The sequence below is a fragment of the Hylaeus anthracinus genome, unplaced genomic scaffold (genome assembly GCF_026225885.1).
Source record: "Hylaeus anthracinus isolate JK02 unplaced genomic scaffold, UHH_iyHylAnth1.0_haploid 0, whole genome shotgun sequence".
NCBI classification, from domain to species: Eukaryota; Metazoa; Arthropoda; class Insecta; order Hymenoptera; family Colletidae; genus Hylaeus; species Hylaeus anthracinus.
Window position 1 is genome coordinate 11,804,935 of NW_026533254.1, and position 23,448 is coordinate 11,828,382.

Here is a 23,448-nt window from a genome sequence, read left to right on the forward strand (position 1 = left end):
AGGTTTTCGTACTGCGACTCCGAAAATTGCAAAGGAGGATTCGCGCCACGGTGTCTGACCACAAACGACCCTAATCTACTGCGGCGTTCGAGATACGAGACTTCTGTTCTGACGTGCGCGCTGTTTAGAGATGTCTTGGACTGTTCGCATTACGATATACGTGAAGTTTAACGCTACTATTATTTTAATAATAATAATAAAAAAAAAAGAAAGAAAAAAGAAAATTAGCCATAGAATAATTTTTTACTCGAAGAGAAAATATTCAGACCGAAGAACTTGATCGGTTCGGCGGTGAGTATGTACTACGGGGAATTAAACCGATTACGACAGTGGGTCTTATAAGTGAACGAAAGCGTGACCCGTGCCATTGATCAACCCCAGGGCAAGAAGAAACTTACGTGGGAAGTAACACACCTGTTTGACCCTAGCACCCTACTACCCGCGAGACCTACTAACGTTTTCTTTATTTCCATCGGATGCTTTTTTCTCGCGGAAAGTTGCCGCCAAAGGAAAAACTTCCGCTATTTATAGTTTCGACACAAGCATAGATAAACATCGCATGCGTAGGAGTTTGTATACACCACCTGAGAGTAGTAGCTCTCTCTTTTCTTTTCTTTAATCGAATCCACGCGAAGAAATCTTTATCTACAAATTGATTTTGACATACCGATACGCTATCTCGTTTCAGTATTGGAAAAAACTTTGCCTATTTATATCAGACCGTCCCATAAATTCATCCCACTTATTCTTCTGCTACTCCAATTAATATACGAAACACCGTTAAGTACTCTAAAAATAATCCTCTCTCATTTCACAGTATTTTCCCACCTTTCTGACATAGTCACTGTCAAATTTCTGCAGTTTTTTCAATTAAATATCGGTTCGGTCTGCAGCACGAACTTATGGCACCACCTAACAGTTTCAGGTGAGCATCGAATGCATAAATATGAATTCTTATGCGCCACCTGAGAGGAGTAGCACCTGATTAATCATGTATGTTAACCTTTGTTGAATTTTAGATCAATTTTCTTTCCTTTTCTTCGATCGAATCCATACAAAGCAATCTTAATCTGGAAATCGTTGTAGGCATACAGATACGATATCTAACTTTAGTATTGCACAAACGTATACACATGTGGCAATATCCCTGAAGAGGTTAAAGCGGAAATTTAGAATGTCGTTGTTACGTCTGACACCTACCACGGGAATGAGCTCGACGTTTCGAGGACGCGACGGTATGGTTTTAGAATGAATCATAGCAGACGAACACGCGGCGTCTACCAAGAGCACATGGCTCGTCCGTTGTCCGACTTACTTTTATCAACTTCTGTGCTCGATTTACCTGGTTTCTCCTGCTAGCCACTCTGACCGCTCTATACGTCACCGTCGAGCATTTCTTGCGATTATTCCGACATGGTCAAAGTCGCTAAATAATGCATAGCGCCGGCACGATTCCGGGCAAACAACCACCGACGACGGTAATTTCAGGGCACGTCGCGATAAGGTATGATCGATGAATAGTTAGCTGAAGTGAAAGTGTATCGGCCGCGCGGAGAACCCGCGATTCATCTTTCAATTGTCGCGAATTTTACAAACACCCACCTTCCCGTTTTGGTTAATCTTCGGAGATTTTCCGTGGTCCTATCCTCGTTGCTGTTAATCAACAATTTCGATGCTTCCTACAGTCGAAGAACAGTAAATTTAAATTACCATCGTACCTACTGCTTCACACTCGATGTTCGAAAGTTTCTTTCGTTTCTGAATAAGTCATAAATTTTGTCTTATATTTATTGCACCGTGAATCTCTCTTCGGTCCTTGCGCACTCGAAGAAAGGAAAAGAAAGACGTTCGTTTCCTCCTTTACCGGTCGAAATCGATCCACTTTGCCAGTGCCGCTCACGCGCTTCGGTAATTGTGTTCTTTTTTTTTTACTGCAACCTTCACCCATCCGCGATTCGAAAACTGATAAAATTAGTGCCAATATACCGCGCGCAAGAGTAACGCGCAACGGGATCGATTTCCATCTATGGTTTTTCACGAAGAAACTAAAAATATCTGTCTGGAATGTATAACTACTGGACATAGGCGAACCGCGACTCGCAACCGTGTACTACTTTGTTAGCGGCAAAACGGAGTAGCATATACCGTAATTTTTATTGGAAACACGCGGCCTTCGAACGTACGAGCACGTGCACGATACAATTGCGGCTACTCTGTAATGATCCAATTTTCTTGGAAACTTTTCTCCGCTAAAGCAGTCGATTAAAGTGCGATCTATATAAATTCCGGTCCGATTTTCTTGAATACGACAAGTTCAACGCCAGGCGAATTACGCGCGTGGAATGAACGGTGTGACACGCTCGTATTCGAGTCCGAATGCGTGTTTTATTAACGGAAATGAGTCGCGTGGCTCGTACCGCCGCGTAATGAAATTGATCTCATTCGTTTAAGTGGACCGTTTAGTAACAAATTCGGTCGAACTTGGTTACGAGTACCAAGGGACCGATCAATTTTCTCGTTGCGAATACGCGTCGCTACGTGCGCGAGCAACGGTTTGAATCAATCATTCGCTGCTTAATTCCCTGTTACCCGATGGAAAGATGTAGATTGAAAAAACAAAAGCAAGCCCGCGAGTTGCAACACCTGACACCTGATCGCATGTAAACGCGAGTGATAGTTATTTAGGCTCGATATCGACGTGTTTCCTGTACGGTGCGTGTTTGCACGCATTATCACGAAAGGATTATATATAGCGAGGCTCTCGAGACCACGAGGTTTCGTCGATATCGCCCTGGTGGCCGTTATATTCTAATTATCTTCAACTTCGATCAATTGCGTCGCGTTAAAATAACTCGATCGATAATTTCTCGAGTAGTGGAAGCCGCGAATGACGCGTCAATTTTTACGCGACGGTCTAATCGTCTATCGATAACGATTTCTCAACGTTGCAAGGTGTAGGATCGCGGGAACGAATGGAAACGGGTTCGAAGGATAAAAGGAAATGGTTTATTTATTAACCAACTGTACACGTTAGTTTCGGGAGAGGAATAAGTGTTACAGAATTTTCGGAATCAAAACTCTCAGCTCAATTTTGCTTCGATGGACGCAAGAGTTTCGTAGGAGATCCTGTTGTGGATCGGGATAGGTATATGATGTTTTCAATGAATGAGAACTACTCCTTCTTTATGTATTATAAGTATTATTAGAATATATTGGGTTGTCCGAAAAGTTTCTTTCGGTTTATTAATAAGTAATACATGCACAAGAGTTTATGTTTTACATTACATTATCGAATTGTGCACGATTCATTTTGCTCCATTACTGTTACAATATGAATATATATGAAATTAGAGAGTATATTTATATAAACACGACCACATCGAATAATTGAGTGCAATTCGCGAAAGATACTTTCGGGACAACCTAAATATTATAAGGTTAAGAATATATATATCACAAAACATTATTCGACTGCGTTCTATTACATCTCGTCGTTCTCTCGGACGCCACGTATTCGCCTGTCTATTGTTTATTCGCACATTGCGCCATACGTGTAGTATTATTTCCATCGGTAATGTAAAGTCCTACAGATCCTTTCTCTTTAAAATATAAATAGAAGAAAAAAAAAATACAAGGAATATTCCATTTGAATGATTTCGACGTACCAAAACAGGACCAAATTATCGCCAGATAAATCGGCAGATTCGAAGCACGGAAAATTTAATTAGAACTAAATGAAGAAATAGAGACAGAGTTCCCTGTTGATCGAGCATCGGTATCCTTTTGCGTTCGTTGTTCGTTAACGAGCGCGAGCTATTCGAATTCTGCACTTTTTTCTTTCTTTTTTCTTTTTTTTTTTTAATTAAAAGAGAATTTAGTAGCAAAGTTGCGAACTATTCTTTGTCGGAGGAACGAAACTCGAACGCTTTGTTATTTATGGAGCCCCGGTCGGACCTGCGCGGCGTAGTTAAGGCTCGTACCTCTGCATATATTTTATCGAGAGGAACCTCCATCTTCGACGAGTGCCCACTCGATTCTATGAGCCGATATTGCAACGGATCGAGACCCCGAGACATTCTACTGGCTCGAGTGCGCCGCCGTTAACACAACCATCGCCTCTTTTCGCACTTTGCGTCTCGCGAGAGTCGCTTGTAAATTTGTCTCGGGTCGAAGATCGTACGTTCCAACCGAGTTCCGAATTTGAAAGAAAAAGACCTTCTATATTTAAACAAACAACTGTATTATTTTCTGAACTTACGTACTTACGAACTCACGTACGCGGAAGATATGAATATAAAGCGAGCACAATTCCAACGTACGAAAGTTACAGAATTAGAGTTTCTCCCCAGATTAACTCACAACGATCTATGCTTGTACGCATGTGGAAAATACCAAATGAAGCAAGCATCTGGTTATTACGCCGACCACATAAATGACAGCGGAGATTTTGAATTTCAAGTCGCAGTACCATCGTACAATATCGATTTTAAAAAAAAATACCAGATTAATGTGGAACCAATTAACGCTATTTTACTTCAAACGAAACTGCATTCACGACATTCAAATAGTTTACAAAACAAACAAAAATTTCCTCTAGTAATATGCTCGCGAACGTTTCGTACAAGAGGTATTTACTTCTGCAGTTATTCTGATAGGAATTAGGAATAAATCATTTCGAAAAAATACTTTGTATACGTACTAATTGATAAAAGTAAAACCGCACTGAAAGTCATACTTGCACACTTACGTGGATGCAAAGTCGGAGTACGCGTTGTTGGTTGCTGTTCCCATGTAGCCATGATTATATGGTATTTTGGATTTGCTCGATTTCAAGCTTCAATTCATCTACCTGCCGAGTTCCTTGATACTTATTTAGAGGACGGTTCGATATACGAAGAAGAAGACGACGAAATGTAAAATATACGCAAGTTTCGTTATCGTCACATTCATACTTTGAACGTATTTTTGACAACTTTCCCATCGTTTCTCGGCAAAGTGACACGAACATTTTTTGTTCCTTGAGAGACACTCTAAAAGATCCTGCATGAATTTTTCATTTCCAGCGAAAATGCAAAAATGAGCATTTCTTAACGCCCTCCCTTCTGTATTCTTCGAAATAACCAACGTACAACGTCGAAGGAAGGGTTCAAGTATACAGTGTGACCCAGTCGGCCTTCGACGAGGCCGTGACACAGTAGTATCTTCCCGTGCCAGTCAGACCGTCCTGTCGAGGAATTTCGAACACGCCGCGATAATTTCCCCGAACGTTTCTGCCATCCGTGTATTGCACCATTAGAATTGTAACCGACTACTCGATAGTTTGTCCCGATACAGATCGCGCCGGGTTTCCAACGGTTGCTCGAGACCAATTTAATTTATATCAAATTTTCGCCAAGACGATAAGAGCGCGATCGTCGCGTCGATACGTACCGATTGTATCGGAATTGATACCTATTTAATTACAATCGCAAACTCAACGGATGCGAAACGAACAATGGTTGGCAGCGATGGGATCGACGAGATTAGATATCGATGTCACGCGAATTACTCGATATCGAAGCGTACTTACAATTGCTTAAAGGAATCGAAGAAATCTGGAGTACTCGATATCAGATTTCTATGACTTTTTTTTTTTTTTTTTTTTACGAATAGTAACAACGTTGTTTATTTGGGAAACCATCCAAACATTCGTCAACACTAGGACGAGTCAATTTACGGAGTCTGTTTATTACGATATCTGCTCGTACGAGGATCAATGGAGGTCGTGCCGACTAAATCGAGACGAAGGGGAAGATTTTTAGTGTCGTTTGTACGTAACACACGCTTGGAATGCAAACACAGGGCAATAGGAGTCGCGTCGGATGGAGGGAAACGGGGTTAATAACCCACTCGAAAAAGCTTGGTCTCCAGTTTTATCTGCGCTTCTTTAAAAACGACTGGCCCGCTAAAAGCAGACAACGCGAGATGAGCCTAGAAGAACGAGAACGTTCCATTATCCCCATAATTGTCGTGCCCCCTTTCAACTTACGCCGCGTAAACTGTGTTTCCGCGAAGTAGGACAATTATATGTACGCGCGTATCGTTATACATACGTAGGATATTTTGTCCTGAATGCGAGGACATCGCCGAATGGAACGCTAGACAATCGTATCTCGTGTCGTAAACTAACCTCGGTACGTTCAAATACTTTTGCACGATATTCTAGCGTTAATTATTTCGGTACGAGCGAAACAGACGAGGCATAAACTGAAACGTTCACATTTTCAACCCTTACAGTTCGATCCTTTTCTAAATTACCCCGGCGTTTCGTCGACTCTAGCCAGAGGGATGGGTAATATTTGCAGAGAAAATATTTTAAATACTATTTGAAATAATAGAATCTTTAGAATTCAAATGAAATAGTATCTCAAATGGGATATAAAATTCCAGCAAAGAAAATATTTTATTTTGATCATGTAAAACATAAAGTAAAAGAATTTATTTTGGTAATCTATAATCGAAGCATGAAAATAAATATTTTATTTTGATAATCTAACACGTAAGATAAAATATGTTTCATTTGAATAACATAAAGCATAAAAATTGAACACTTTCCATAGCTCTTACCCTGAAAATAAACTGTGTATATATGATACACGGATGGAGAAACTATTAGAGGGGAAACTATTAGGAGAGAATATGTGTAAAATATCATTGATTATAAGCAAAGAAGTTAAGAACCTACGATTTCACACAAAAGTTTTTTTGGGAAATTGATCGGTGTACGAATACATTCCCACTGTAAATCTCGGAATGCTTCTACGTTCTTACCGTAGGATGGTCGCGTTACGTCAGGACCGCGCAGCAAATATGAAAAATCACGATGAAAGGAGAACCATTATCCCTGGCATTCGTCTACGAATCGTTTCGTGCAAAACTCGAGAAAGATAAAGAACGAACGGCCATTTCAAGGGATCCCCCCTTCTCCGGGAAAACCTTTGGAGAGAATCGATGTTCGGAAACGCGGGATTGGTCGGCGTATGAAGTTTTATCGAAAGCCGCCGTTCGGGGCTTTTCAATATACCTTTAATTTATCCCTGCCTATTTCGAGGAGCTTCCTCGATCGGCTTTTTCTCTCGTGTCTCTTTTTTATCAACACTGGTTACGTTAAAATCAATCAGGACTCGCGTCCACCGAAATTGATTGCTGTCGGTCTTTCTTCGACTTTCGCGAAGCACGAATAATCGTAAGGATAGAAAACAGAAAAGTTATAATTTCTCGAAAGGATACGTAGATTCTACCAGTACCTATTTCTACTACAAATGTTTAATATAAAAGAAGTTATATTTATTTAAAACTGTGATTTTGAATCGGACATTTTACCAAAATCCTACTTTGTAAACATCGGAACTTCTTTACAAACACAATCCACGTGATTTAAAAAAAATTCCTCGAAGAAACTCCACTTATTTCCAAACAAACTTACACCACTCTCATGCTGCTAAGCTTGACAAACGAACGAAACGTGACGATACGGCTTGCGAGCGTGATAGTGATTATTTCGGTTAAACACAGCCGCCGGCGACTTATCGCCAGACGTTTTTGATTAATTTCCGACTCAAACTCGTTCGTTCAGCTTGACGGATCGCTTTATCGGTCTAACTCCCGATTACGCGACGCTTTCAAAGGAACCAACGGACTCGAACGAATATAAAAATTCCCGCGCATAATCGCGGCCACCCCGAACGCCAGGATTCCGCGCGAGAAAAGAGTTAACGCTGCCGAGTATTTCTCCTTTGTCCAGACCGCTCCGTTTCATCGTAGTCGCAGTCGCGGAAACGGAATGTAATTTAGCGGAGGGACTCGGAATGCCTGCGAGGCTGATTGCCGTTCGCGCGATTGCAAATTTAACGAGATTTTTTCCAATTACCAAATTTCAAGCTCGGTGCTCGCTCGTGGAAAATAATAAATGAATCCCAAGACTGCGGATATAGCAGGTATTCTGTAAGTCGTAGAGTCGAGTTCCGGGAGTGTTGGATAATTTTCGGGTCGACTCGTGTTTTGTCTACCGCGTTAACGCGATCTAAGAGGACATTGAGTCTGTTAGGAACGATAACTTCTATACTTGCTCGAGGGCGTCCTGTTTCAGATCGCTTCCTTGAAGTTCGTAAGAGAGATCGTTCCTCGATCTTCTTCCTAGCAGTTACAGCAAGAGGGTCTTCTCCATCCCTCTCGTGTCTCGAGAACGATCCAAGGACGAATCAGCGATGGGTAGAATTTTATTCCAATTAAAGTTTCAACGATAGCTGGTATTCGTTTAACGCGGAACTCGTTTTCGTTGCGTTATTCGAATCTTTCGTCGAACGAATACCGTCGAATTTCGTCGCACGACGTTTGAATTCTTCGTAAAAGTTGAACTTTGACCTTCGCGAATTCCCTACACGAATTGCTATCCGCCGATTGTTGACAAAAGGAATACTTTGGATCGATTGACGCGTATACGGATCACACCCGCGAATCGACGTGCGGTCTGTCGCGTCCGTCGCTCGAATCGCGATCGACTCGACTGCGAAGGGCTAAAACTGGGCCCATACTTATACCTATTCGGTGCAGCTGGGCTCGACCAATCAGCGAGGGCGTAGGCCCGAGGGCAGGGTTGAAGCCCTAGCGAGCCGCGTGCCTCGACGCGTACACGACCTGGCACAATGCGCGACTAAGGGCTCTTCGAATTACAAAAACACACGAATAACCACAATTTCGAATAGAAATACGATGGTAAATGTAATAGACTAATAGAAAAACGAAGTGCTTCTAGAAGGTCGAACGCACACGGGCGCAACCGATTTGAAATTAGTGTTGCAAACCGTTTGCGCTCTTTGTTTTACTTATTAAGCTTGTCCCGAAAGTTTCTTTCGCGAGTTGCACTCAATTATTTTATACGGTCGTGTGTTATATAAATAGGCAATCTAATTTCATAGGTATTCATGTTGTAACAGTGATGGAGCAAAATGAATAGTGCACAATTCAGTAACGTAACGTAAAACATAAAATATTGCGCATGTATTGTGCATTAATAAAGCGAGAGAAACTTTTCGGACAACTTAATACTTCACTATCTTTGTTTTACCTAGATCTCCACGGTCGCATGCAACTAGTTCAGAATGGTTTGAAACTGATCAGTTGCGGCCGTGTGCGATCGGCCTGACAAAAACGTAAACGATTTGTATTTGTCTGTCTAAACCAGAGATATGTAAACATTGCACGTTCGAGGTAAATAGAAGACGGACTATATAACGCGATATGTAACGTTTATGTCGTTGTATATACCGTGTAATACCATGTGTATTTATGTACATATATACGTCATGACTAGACTGCGGATCTTTATGCATTTATAGGAAATTTGAATGTGCAAGAAACTAGAAAATGCAAATAATATACAGGAATACAAAAAAGATTGAAAGTAAGGTTGGTGTTATAATATTTACGGAATAAAATAAATTCCTATTTAGGTTCAATTTTTCTAGGCACGTTTTTATTTTGCATAAAGATCCGGAGTCTAGTCACGATCGTATATGGTGTACAATTTATGTGTAATTCTTTGTGGACGTTCAAGATTAGCAGGTAAATATTATTATTAGATGAGTATTTATTGAACCATGCAGAGCAGCTTAATTTAAAGCTGCATCCACGGTCCAATAAATAGCTATCCGATAATACATTACCGATGGTAACCAAAGATGCAATAAAAACGATAAGCAATCGTACGAGATTTGTGCGTATTGCTGTAATACTTGTAAAAAGATTAAATTGAAGAATGTACCTACTTATAAATAATAATTTAATTGTACTGTATGAAATGCATTAAGAATTTTCCTTCGTCGAGGGGTCCCTCGAGAAGTTAGGGCACCATTATGCTGTACGTAACTCTTATCAATATCCTCGATAACCCTAAAAAAAATTGCGAATAAACGATACAAGATTTAAAGCACCTGCCATCCATTCAGCGACAAAATCGGTTTATCATACGGTTGGGTCATTCTTGACATTCATTTCAACCGGGATCCAATTAATGTTAAATACCAATCAGAGGCAGGTTATTCTCATAGGCGAACGAGTCGCAATCCCGATTATAATCGCGAATGTAATCCGCTTTTGTCCGCGGAGCATCGATCCGAGGGAAGATAAACTTTCGAATAAAACTGCATAAATTACTATGCTGGGAGAAGTTTCGACTGCGTTCGATTCTCGCCAGGTGACGGAAGGTGAACGGGGAGGAGTGTTATATATTTAAATCGGTTCGACCTGTAATAATCGTCGAACCGGAAATTTTTCCATTTGTCGCGACGAGGGTCTCTCGAACGACGAGAAACGACGGGGAGTTACGGCAGCGCGAAAATTGCAATCCGCCGCGACGAGCGCTCCATCAGTCGATAAATCTTTGTTCGCGTTTCGATGAAATCGTTCCATCGTACTGCGAAACAACATCAATCTTTTTTCAACCTCGCGATCAACGGTCGCCGCGCCTCCGGACTCTCTTCATTCTATTGTTCGCAAAAGTGAAACGACGGATACGGTATTGTCTCGAAACAAGCAACTCGGTCGGAACCGGCGAGTTGCTTATTGCGAGGGACGTATGGTATTCGGCTTGACTTTGTTCTCGAACGAGACGAGGGGGAACCCGTGGATAAAACAGGGGGTTCGGTGTAGCGACAAACTGCATACAACTAAGGCCAAACGCATTTGAAATTAATGTTGGAAACCGTTTGCACTATTTGTTTTACCTACTCCACTATCTTTGTTTTACCTAGATCTACGGTCGCGTGCAACTAGTTTCAGAGTGGTTTGGAACTGATCAGTTGCGCTCGTGCACGATCGGCATAATGGTATCGTTTCGGAGAATATACACGCCAGCGAAAGAAAAAACGTTACAACTGTTTCGTGGTCTTTCCACTAATCTGTTCGGCTTCTCGCTTTCACGGAGCGAACTGCTTCCACTCTTGCTTCCTTTCGGATCTCTCACTCGGCGAGCGACATCCAACAAAAAGGTGGGGATAGCGAGTTGCTTATTTCGAGACAATACTGTACACAGACTCTGCTCGAAGTACTCTTTCTAATCGACGTACAGTCGATTCAAATTTTTTTTAAAAATAGGAACCCGCCAAGATTGATTCCTACGAACGAACCCTTCGCGCCAAAAATTTACTAAAAGTTACCTAAAAGAGGAGGCGGAGACTGGGCTCGGTATATTATTAAACGTTATTGTAAACGATCCGAATGCACATTGAATCGACGGCCTTGACCTCGACGACAATATTTTCACCATCTAGCCCCGCGTCCTTCGCACGAACCCGAAATAACCCGACCGACACACGGATACGCGTCGATCCCGATAAGTCTCTTGGCACAGATACACGTACCGGCATCGGTAATTAAACGGAATAATGGGTAACGACTTTGCATCTAAATTTTAAATTCCACCACCGCTCGGAAATTATTTACGCGAGCCGACGATGCCTTCAACAACCTCCGAGTGGTCGTGAAATAGATAACGAGGCCGGTCGGAGACGACTACCCGCACCGCTTCTGACGGTGCAACGAGTGGAACACCGTCTTGTATTCAAATCTTCCAAAAATTATTCTTCCAAAAATAGAGGAGATCTTTAACAAGCTGACACGTTTACAAGTTTCATCAATTCTGTTACAGGATTATCGAATCTTCGGAGTGACTCCAGAAACTTCGAAACGCAGAGTTCCGAAGCACTCGAATAATGAACGCGAGTATTTGCCTCTCGTCGTAAAAACTGGAAATAATGAAATTAACGTCGGCTAACGCATAGCTTCGCACACCCGCGCTTTGTCGCATTAAAAACTCGAGGTAGAATGTCTCTGCATCGTTGTATCTCGGTAGAGAGAAAGAAGGATCGGTCCTGGAAGTAAACGTGACCCGTATCGGGTCAGACGTAAAAGTCTCGGTTCGCGAAAGCTAGGACTAAGCACGATGAAATTTAACAAATCTCTCGAGATAAAGAGCTGGAAGGAAGAGCGAAATGGGTGCAATTCTTTTTTGCGCTACAAGCGTTTCAAACCTAATAGCTTTCGAGTATTTCTCAGTATCCTTTAGAAAGATACATGGAAGCTAATATTCTTGGGCCAAAGTGGGAACTAAAAGCGGTGGTAAATGGGGTCGGTCAGTCCTCGATACCGTTCTACGCAGCGAGCTCCTCCCTCTGCCGCTCTTTTGCTTTCTCGCTCCATGACGTCACGGGGGTAGACAGAGAATCAACCCCGTTCTCGCCCCTTGCTTTCCGTTTTGGGTCAACCCGAGTCGAACATCTCGAAATCAAAAAATGACGCGGTAGAAATATTCTATCAGCGATTTCGCGAAAACAAACGAGAGACGGTCGTCGAGAGTTTCCTTCTCCGGTCTCCTGTAACGATCACGTACGAATTGAAACGCGAACGGTACCCAATCGAAACCGGAACTCGGTTACATGCGCGCCTATGCAACGTATCAACGCAGTCGATCCTTTCTTTCAAACAGTCGTGTCCCTTTGCAACGGTACGCGGCACGGCGAATCGCGTTTCATTCGAACGAAAATTTTAGACTCCCCGGTTCTCGATACCGGCACGTTCGACAAGCGGAAGCGACATGCAATTCTGTCTTTGATAGACCGGAAATCCAGCCGAGTAGGGAGACTCGTCGCCAGCCAGCCAGCCACTGACAGCTCCCTGATAAAACTTTCCTCGCAAACGACTCCGACTGCCGAGAAAATCCGTACTTTACCCTCCCGCCATTGTTTCTAGAATTGTATACGCCCCTACCTACGGTACAAACCTAACTAAACGAGTTTTAAAACCGATACGAACTTTCCCGTTCGTTTCGTCCAGCAGTACCGTACGTCACGATCCGTCCACAGTATGGACACTGGTTACATGTCCAAAACAAATTCTAAACAAATTTTATTCTTCGAATAAAATAAGGCGTTGGCTCGCGGGAGATGATTTCTAATCGATCCGAGTTACGCGACTGGTAACCTTTCTAATAGCTTTCTAATCAAATGGAATGGCTCGAGCTAATGTCGCGGGACCACAAAATCGCTCGTAGACGAGTTCACGGCGGGAGTGGGGGCAAGGTGTAGGTTTTCTATTCGCGCTAACTTCTCCAGATGCTTTTCTATCGACGTTCAAGACGTGTATTATCCTTGTTCGACCGATTGACGGACTCCATTAAATCCAATCGACAAAAGTGTAAGAGTCTAAACGAAAAATAAGGGACGGGGATTCGAACCCACGATTTGCGAATCCACAGTCGACCGCTTGACCTACGCGACCAATCCCGTACACCCTACGTTTCGTGTTCTTATTTGACTCCTTATTGTTGGATATGGGAGACGCGGATACTACAAAAGTATCTTGAGAGAAGTTAGCGCGAATAGAACCTATACCTTGTCCCTACTCTTCCCGCGGCTCAGCTACGAGCGATTTTGTCGCCGCGCGACAATACGTACGAATAGGATTTTCGAACTCGATTTTCTCGAAAACAAAGCTTTCAATGAAAAAACTTTATTCCATATTTTGTTTTTATTTTTTCATAACGAACCAACTCGTACTCGCTTGTACATGTTATTCGGCCGCGTACGAGTACCCGTAGCGACCCACATGTTAAAGCTAACTCGACGGACCTTGCCTTACTCTTTTCGAAGCGTATCTCGTAGAACAAGGGGCTGGTCTGAAAAGTTGCGAATTAAATCTCGACTATTATATTATCTCCGGTGCTCTCCGAACGAAATGTTTCACATTTTCGACGGGGAGGTAGCTCTTGCCCTAATTACGCACCGTTTTGGTCTTAAAAACGCGACCATCCGAGTACTCGGTTGAACGTCGCGATACACTCTTCCAGGGAATGTCAGCCGGCTTATTTTTAACCGAATCACCCGCTCCAAGGAATCCCGAGTACACGTAATCCTGAATAGCCGACGACCCAACTCACTGGTTTACGACGACCAATGCGCGAGAGACGCAACGGTATGGCTCAAGTTTAATTCAAATATTTACCTCAACCGACGCACGTACCTAGCTCTCATAGACGACGACCAAGAGAAATTCTTTCGTCGCGAAAACATCGATGGAATTTCATTTCGCCGCGACTGAGCACGGAGCTTGTACAGCGACACAAAAGTGCGGGCACGAAACTGATCGACAAAGTTCATAGAAACACTCGCCATATTCGACTTCGTTCTCGAGCTGCGACCAATTTTTCTACTCTGGAAAATTCTAGTAATCGAGGTACGCTGCGACGCAATCACGAACAAAAACAGCGCGACGTTGTTCGACTTTCCAGAGTACACGCTCTCTGTTGCAATTCGAGTTTTCAATTTTTTTGTTTTTGTCACGTAGTTTTTTTAGCTCGCCGTGTAAAGTCCGAAAGCAATTACTTCCGGCGATATTTCACCGTCCGTTTTCACATTTATTAGGATGTGGTTCCAATTCTGTTGGAACAAACCCGGTAGATATTCACGAGGGTATACGAAACGCTGGTCGTGTCCGTAACGAACATCGCGATCTTCGTTTGACAGGCTTGTCACGCGTCCGCAGGGGAATCGCGAGTCTAATTTGCGAGATCGCTCGACTAATTCCAGACGAGTCACGAACTAGGCATACGCGCGCGCAGCCCTGCCGATTTTAGGATTAAACGAGGAACGAACAACGAGAATTAAATTTCGATTCAACTCGTTTTTGGTACGTCGGCAGCGATGATTAGAGTCAACGCCACGGTGATTAAGTATGTTTCAGTTTGGTTATTCGAGACGGGATCAACTAGAATATAGAGTTTAACTAGACGGTAGGTTGGAAAGAGTATGGCGATGAGGACCGAATGCATGGGAACGAACTGTATTAGCGTTCATGCCAAACACAGCGAGCAAGAGAAGCGAAGTCTGTGTGGATTTCTAAAGGTTACGTAAAGACAGATCGAACGCGACAGGGCTGGCATACGTAGTTAACAATTCTGTACGAAAGCATGGGATGCGATATCATCCCTCTGCTGAGTAAGCTACCGCGTTCGCCGTTCTTCATCGGAGAGGAACATTTTTGCGCGCGACACCAGAAGCCTAAAAACTCTCTAAATTTCAGAGTCTAAACGGTTGTCAGAGCCAGCAGAAAGTAAACTATCCGTCGTCCTCGGTGTCCGAGAGGTCCCGGAGTCGACTACCATCGCGAGAAGAGAATTGCGGGTCGGGACTGCCAGCTGAAAGATGCTCGGACGTATTGTTCCTTCGGAATTTCATCTTCGCTGTTCGTCGAGCAACGTCGTTTCACGTGAAAAATTTTCGGGGCAACGAGTTTCCTGGATCCGGTAGGAAATACCGGTTCCGTTTCCGTCTTTGGGACGAAGATTACGTCGTCGAGCGCGTAAACAAAGCAAAGAAGCGTCATCGTTTCTGCTCCTATTTTTTCCTTTTCATCCAAGCGAAAATACACTGGATATTTTGGAAAATCGGATGAAGCTCTTCAAAACTTTCTTTGACATGCTCGGAACCATCCGAGAACTCTTTTGGTTTTATCGGAACTACGGAGCTATTGAAAATAAAGCCAGAACTCTTAATTATTTATCAGTGGACTGCTAGATTTTATGCATTTATAACGTACAACAATATAAAAAGAAAACGTTGAATATATTCTAAAATAAATATAATAGCATTGTTATTTCATTTTGCACAAGTGGAGATACCTTTCAGTTACGTTTAGCATGCGTTTATTATATTTTTCACGTCCTGAATGCATAAAATTCGCATTCTATTTACGAGCTTCCACAAAATGAGCCACTAAGTGTTTTTCTGCATCTCGACAATCATCGTGAACTAGAGTTAAGAGGATTGCACGGTCTCTCTCTCTCTCTAAAGAAATTGGACAAATCGTCCGTTTACTGGATTGCTTAAAATTCCGTCCGTTGAAAGAGCAGCGAGAGCGGCTCGACGACGAGCTTCTGCGAGCTTTCGTCCAATTCTCAGCTTAGGAAACCCTCGTGATTCCGCATCGTCCATTCGATGACACGCGATGCTCTCGCGATGCGCTTAAACCCCGATAATTTCCATTTCGCGGAACGCCCGGATCCCGTGCTCGCGTGTCGACGCATTCATCCCGTCGATCCCGACGACAATTTCGCTCCTTCCTTTCCCGTTTTACCCAACGGCTCGAGCCTCTTAATCGTTCGACGAGTCGTTCGTCCCACCTGCCCGGGAGTTCGCGGGTCATTTGCATAATATTTTGCGAGAATCGCGTCCAACCAGCTCTCGAGCGATTCCAAGTCACGCCGCGTCGAGAGAATTTCGAAACTTTTCTTGGCAGGTCTTTAGATACGCGTCCGCTCGCGTAAAGTAGCCTGTTCCTTGATCGATCAATGGGCTTACGCTCCCTTTTCTTTTTCTATCGTCGGAAGTCTCGCAACTTCGCCGCGATACTTTACGATAACGTTTACGAGTCTTCGGACTTTAAGAAACTACGAAAAGAAAACGATGTCTTCGTCGGGACTAGACAAACTGCTTAAATAGCTACTTCCTCTGTCTCCCGATTTCTCTACTATCCGTGAAAGAGCGCGAGTTGTTGACTCTTTTTCTCGAGGCAAACTTTCTCGATAGAAACAACCGGTTTCGACAGTCGCGCGGTTCGTCGTTTCGGAAGTTAGCACGCAGAGCTTTGCGAACCTGACACCCGACTTTCAAAAAATTTACTTCGTTCTACGGAAAATGATAGTATTTCATTCGTAGTTGATTGTACTAACAATAATTTCGTTTGTAGCTCCGTCATTTGATAAATAGAAAAAAATTGAAAAAATGACCCGACGTTAAGATATCTCGAATCCGTGTTTCCCCATGCGATTCAGAATCGTTTGTAGTTGTTTGTAGCGCACGATCAAGCTGATATAAACAATCACCTCTAACTTTTAAACTATTCTACTACAAACGGAAGCAATATCGGTATAAACGATGCTGAATCACATGGAAAAAGCGGATTTTAAAAATCTTGAAAATCGACAAAGTCACCTCTCACGTTACAACTACAAACAACTACAAACGATTCTGAATCACATGGAAAGAACAGATTTGTGATATTCCAATTTTATCAACTTTTTTTTATTTATCAAATTACGAAACTGTAAACGAAACTGTTGTTACTGCAATGAACTACAAACGAGATGCAACAATTTTCCGTAAAAAAGAAGTTACTTTCTCGAAAGTCGAGTGCCAGGTTCACATACATAGCTAGCAGAACTATTCTTGTTATACAACGTCTCTATGCCTCTACATTTACACAGAAAGCTTTAATTCCTTTCATTTCTATACCTTTCACGTTCCTGCTCGCGCCCGTTTTCCCGCGCCAAAGTACAGAACGAGCTTATGTGCTTTTTATCTCGGAGTTATTGCCCGTGCTCGCGATTTGGCCAAGATCCATCGCGAAAAAGTTATACCCGTGAGTTATTATGATGCGACGCAGCCCGTGGCTCGGAACTCTCGATTCGATTCGACTCGATTCCACGCAGGATGCTAAAGAAAGCGGTCGAGTAAAGGGTAAGGAACGTGCGAACCTCTCTTATAATACGCGTCCGTTCTTCGATTGCTTACGGAAGTTCGTATTAACGCGAGGAGATAATGCACTCTGTGAACGGTGTTACGTATTTTTCTTGGCATTGTACGACACTTGCGCGAAAAGACGAATCTGGAAGTGCGCGAGCAGCGGTCGTCGCGTTTATATTTTCACTTAGAGAGACGAAGGACGGAGAGAGGATGGCTCGGACAAACTAGGTTACTCGAGGAACGATTCCCGTGGGATATTCCCCTTGGCCGGCGATATTTCCGGCGATGTCGTCTAACTCACCGCCTGGAACCATTCTCCCTTATTGTCCTACTAATCATTATTTGCCTCGGTTCGAAAAACTTTGGACGCGACGTTCACGTTGCTCCCAAAGGCCCTAGTCGCGCATTAATACACATTTTACACGAAAAATGGAACGAAAACCACACCGATGGACTGCGACTACCGACTTCCGTCGCGTTTCAACCGTCGAGCGTGTACGTTATTTTATTTTTATCGATATGGGTCAGTAACAACGATAAAAAAAATAAGTAGTTGGCATGCAGGAGTGACCTCTAAAGTTTCACGTGCCAATCACGGCTACCCTCGACCTTCAACGAGTCTCAGTTTTCGTAAAAATTGAAAGAAAATCGCCAACGATCATTATCGGTCGCGCTGCGCTCTCGCGTATATACAGACAATTACGATTATCTAAATCAAAATAAATACGGATAGTCGGCCGTATTGTCACGTATTCGATACACCGTTCCACTCGACACGAATTGCTTCCAGTACGAAAGATAATCGATTTTGATTCAACGATAAGCAAAATATTTCGATCGTTTCTAAGACTTCCAAGGCTAATTATTGGTATTCGAATCCAACGGAAAAATAATAAAAGTGAAATTAACTCTTTCACGGATGTTCAGACACATACAGTGGATGTAGAATGTGTTCGTACACCGATCAATTTCTCAAAAAACTCTTCTACGAAATTGTAGTTTCTTAACATCTTTTTTTTTATAATCAATGATATTTTACATATTCTCGTTAGTTTATTTAATTCCATACGAATTAGAAAACATCAAATTTCCAGTAAAGTACTTTTAAACAGTTGTGCGAATACTTATTGCTTCGACTTTTCTATCAATTAGTTGTTTTTTTCTTGTTAATTTCGCAACTTGCATAAATAGCTATTCTTTTTCTTTTTTTTTTTTAATCTATCTATTCTAGAGATTTCGGAGAAAATGTAGGATGTCATTGTTTATCAAAAATAAGTTAATAAATTACAATTTTACATAGCTTTTTTTGGAAATTGATCGGTGTACGAATACTTTCTACACTCACCGTACACTACCGTTCAAAAATATCTGGACACTTGCTTCTGTTCTGTAAAACATAGTTTAACTTTGTACGAAAGGTATTTAGAACGCTCACATCAATTGTAATTATTATTGTTAACTTTTTTGAGGTATCATATTAGGTCTACCGGAAAGTTCTGTCCATTACCGGTACAACAAGTTTCAACGAGTATGCGCATATTCGTAAAAAATGATATACAAATTGCAATCACGCTGACAAGATGTCATAAATAACGATAAAAATTATATTATTCAATCAAATTTATTCAAGCTATGAGAAATTTATTATTATTATTATTTTTACGTACAAATTATATAATCAGTATGCGGAAATAAAATTCCTGCCTAGAAATATGAAATCTAATGGAACGGTCTCAATGCTTCAAAGAATCTCAAGTTTCGCTTTATTTCATCTCTATGGTGCAGAACGAGTTCAGGGAGTTCTTCGATATGTATCAAGGGTCGTTAACACGTTGAACGCCGCGTCACCCACATACGGGAGACGGAGCTTTTCGCCAAGGAACTTGCAACAAATGATTGCAAGGGCTAAGTGTTGACGAAAACTAATCTGGATAGAATTCGTAAATTTTTGATGAGAATAGAAAAATGAGTAATACGACAAATGTTAGATTCTACAGTTTCTAATTGTCCCGTGACAAAATTTTACCTCCGTAAACATTTCCAATGTGAATCCATGGCAGTCAACGCGTTAAAGTTAGATATTTCGTAAGAAACTAATAAAAATGTTTCATTTCATTTGGTCGAAAGAAATTCATTCAACTCGGGACTAGCTTCGAATATTCGAAGCTTATTCGCAGTAGTTTCATCCGAATGCGAACGAAATACTCGAGTAACGATTAACACGAACGGTACCATCTCCAACGAGCGAAACTAAGGGAGGAGATTCGAACGGACCACGAGGTAACACACGCTCTCGACGCGGCTCGTGACATACGCGTAATAATTGAACGACGATTGATCGATAGCTCACTCGAAAACTAGATTAAAAGCCTTCGATAATTTAGATTTACTACGTGTCTCTCGACCTCCTCCTCCGCGCCGGAGATAGTAAGCCACTCAAACGATTAGAGAAACCAGATTTCTGATTAGCTACGAAGTCACGCAATTGTCTGTTGGTCCTCTTAGACTTTTTCCTATAAATACGGTGGCGTGGATTGCCCTTGCATCACAACACTCGGTGTAGTCGTAGGAGGAGGAATAAAACTTTCGAAATGGAAAAGTTCGTCACGATCCTCGCTCTCGTGGCGTTAGCGGCCGGTAAGTTCTTAAATATTCGAGCGAACTTTCGATTCTGCGGTCTTCCGGGGATTCGCGGCCACGGGGAAATCTTTTTCGCTAAGCGATGCATCTCTCTTAACATTTCGCAAAATTCTCAAACTCTCCAAAGTTTTTTTTTCCATTCTTTTCACGCTGCGCGAAACGCATTCGTAATCGCAACGATTGACTGCCGTTTTTCCTTTTTAAGGAGTTAGTCGCAGTCAGGAAAGTAGAAACGGACAGTTTCTTGTGTGTGTGTGTGTGTGTGTTTTTTAAGGTATTAAATAATCATTTTTATTAATGTGTAAATATATTACAAAGTATGTCTCAAAGAACTATAAAAGAATTTTTGTTTTAAAAAAAGGTTAATTCATTTCGTCGTAACAGGGGATCGCGTGGGTGGCCACTTGGTTTGCGGTGAGTAAGATTTCTTCAAACTGGTGCACTTGAAAACAAAACTAAAGGTAGATTTAGAAAATATATTAGACTAACGGGTCCCTGATCGAAGGATTTTTTTATTTTCTTGTATACTTTTTTCTTATCCTGTATTGAATCGCTTAATTACAGTGAAAACATTGAAAATCAACTTCAAATGTACCATCTTGCCGTTTTGTTTTAAATGAATTTTTTCCAAAATCCTTCGTTCAGGGACCCGCTAGACTAATCTATTTTCGAAATCTACTGTTGTTTTTAGGTAAACCAGTGTAGAGAGATCTTGCTCACCGCAAATCTATGTTTTTAAATCATCGTCTATCTTTGTTTCTTAAAACAAAAAATATTTTTCAGTTCTTTAAAACATGCTTTATAACATACTTAATTGTTACTTATGCAAATTATTATTTAATAACTAAAAAGAAATCACATAGAAATGTCGTTTTTCCTCTTCCTGACTACGACTAGCCCCCTTAAATTTAAGGCTTTCGCGAGTAATACTCGTCGTAGCAATGGCTTCCAGAAGGTTGCCGTGTCCGATTTCGGCTTTTTTGTTTCGCAAACGTTACGGTCCGCATCGACAGAGCTACGTAGCTCCGATACTTTTTTCTTTATTTCTCGCGAACGATTCTTTCAATTTTCTACAATACTATTCTTTACCACTACAACGCGAAATAAAAATTATAATCCATCTAGTTTAGTATGGAAAGTTCGTGGGCAGTGTTTCGTAGTCGAATTACTCGAAACGTAGCTCGCCAGTAACGTGCTTAGCATCATGCTGGTTCCTCTATAGAAGACTCGGCATCTAATTTTACCACTCTCGCGGCGGCTCCATTGTCTCCTTGGAATACTCTGGAAGAGTTAAGTTACGAAAATCTACGAAATGCTATTCAAACTGTAACGATACAACTTCTTGTTCCGACATTCCGGCCGCTTTATCGAGGTCTGACGCAACCCGAGTCCGAGTATTTGTCTTTAAACTACGGGTTGACAATCTAGAAAAGATCCCCGCGGTTGGAGTTTCACGTAGATAACCGTACGCGGTACGAGAAATTAAGTTAAATAAAAATTTCAACGCTTTCGAAGTTTGTTTCTACGCAGAACCTGGTTCTGTCCAGAAATTTGGTTCGTTTTTAATGCAATTAAGGCTGCGAACGATGCGAACATTTTACAGAAATTACGCGACGGACCCTTGTACGATACAACCCCATTTTCATATTTCTAGAGTGAACCAAAAGATCGTGCGTTTTTTACGTTGATTCGATTTGTGCAATTTTTTAGAACTCGTTAAAATTAATTTATACGCTTTATGTATCGATTTGTAGCTTTCGAAAAGCTCTCGCGTGTTTAATTATTAGCTACGTTAATTTGTTGATCGTTCAATTTTTTTTTTCCGTTTTAGTAAAATCATGGAAAATTTTGAACAAGAGTTTAAAGCTACCGAACGTAATATTTTCTTTGCTTTTCTTTCTCCAAAGAAATGAAATCTAAAGAAACATCAGGTACCTATCGTAGATTTGCTGCGTGAAACCTAACGGTGACTGAGAGTCACCTCTCGAGTGCGCAAAGGGTTGAAACAGAGCCTCCGAGTTGTCAAAAATGAATTTCCGTTTTTCAGGTAATCCCGTAAACCCGACGGGTAGGATGGAGCAGGAATTGGACGGGCGTATCGTGGGCGGAGAGGAAACCACCATCGACAAAGCTCCGTACCAAGTGAGCTTACAGATGTCTAACCGTCACTTCTGCGGGGGTAGCATAATCGCCAAGAACTGGGTGTTGACCGCTGGTCATTGCGTCGACATTTCCAATTCGCTGACGATTCGTACAGGCTCGACCAACGTCAACGCCGGTACGGTGCATCGAGTGCAGCAAGTGATCAGACACAAGAACTACGGCAACGAAAACGGTGCCCCTGTAAACGACATCGCTCTTCTCCGCGTGGTGGACTCGGACGCGTTTAAATTCAACAGAAACCAAAAGGCTGTCCCATTGTTCCAAGGAAGTTCCGCGTCTCTGGTTGGTAAATCCGGATTGGTGACCGGTTGGGGCAGAACGAATTCTGGAACACCGAGGAATCTTCAGAAGGTCTCGGTTCCGTTGATCTCGAGGGAGTCGTGCGTCGCTGCCTACAAGCACGATGGCGGCGTTCCTGTCGGAGAAATTTGCGCTGGTTTCACGAAGGGAGGCAAAGATTCCTGCCAGGGTGACTCCGGTGGTCCGTTGGTCGTTAACGGAAAACTCGTCGGTATCGTTTCCTGGGGACAAGGATGCGGCAAACCAAACTACCCGGGAGTCTACACAGACGTGTCTTACTACCGTCAATGGATCAAACAAAACAGCGGAGTCTAAACGATCGAACCGAAACGTGTTAAACGTGTCTTCCTAATTTACGACCGGAAATCTTTTATTTATTTTATTTATTCCATTTAGCAACTTTACCCGACGTAATAAAAGAGAATTAAGCAGAACGATGCAACCACGAGAAACGTTACATTTTCTAGAATAATTTGACAACTCGACCTGTCCTAATCCTCGCCCTGCAATCTAACGATTAAGTTAAATATAAGACGAACGCTAGAGAGCAGTTACGTACGAGTCGAACATGTAATCCTATGACGAATAAGCAACATTCTGTAACGTCCACTCTTTGCGACATGCTCCTGAATAACGAAAAGAATTTAAATTAGAACGTACAAATGTATGATAATATTAAATATAAGCGAGTAAAGAGTATCGATTTCTTTAATTTTCACCTGCCCTCAACTCGGTATATTTATACACAATCAGTTTCATAAATATTCGTACCCTTTGTAATTGTAGAAAT

General features: G+C 42.0%; 2 protein-coding genes across 23 annotated transcripts in view; one reads left to right on the forward strand and one right to left on the reverse strand.

The window, feature by feature from the left end:
* Positions 1-23,448, reverse strand: part of LOC128895083 (glutamate-gated chloride channel alpha) — a 116,307-nt gene that overhangs the window by 73,496 nt on the left and 19,363 nt on the right. The gene's annotated exons all lie outside the window — the stretch shown is intronic.
* The window catches only part of LOC128892400 (transmembrane protease serine 9-like), a 69,082-nt gene that overhangs the window by 40,887 nt on the left and 4,747 nt on the right, over positions 1-23,448 (forward strand). Inside the window, exon 2 of the mRNA XM_054152789.1 lies at positions 22,243-22,967. Coding sequence (XP_054008764.1) covers positions 22,269-22,967 — 699 coding nt within the window. The 5' untranslated portion in view covers positions 22,243-22,268. The remainder of the gene's footprint in view (positions 1-22,242; positions 22,968-23,448) is intronic.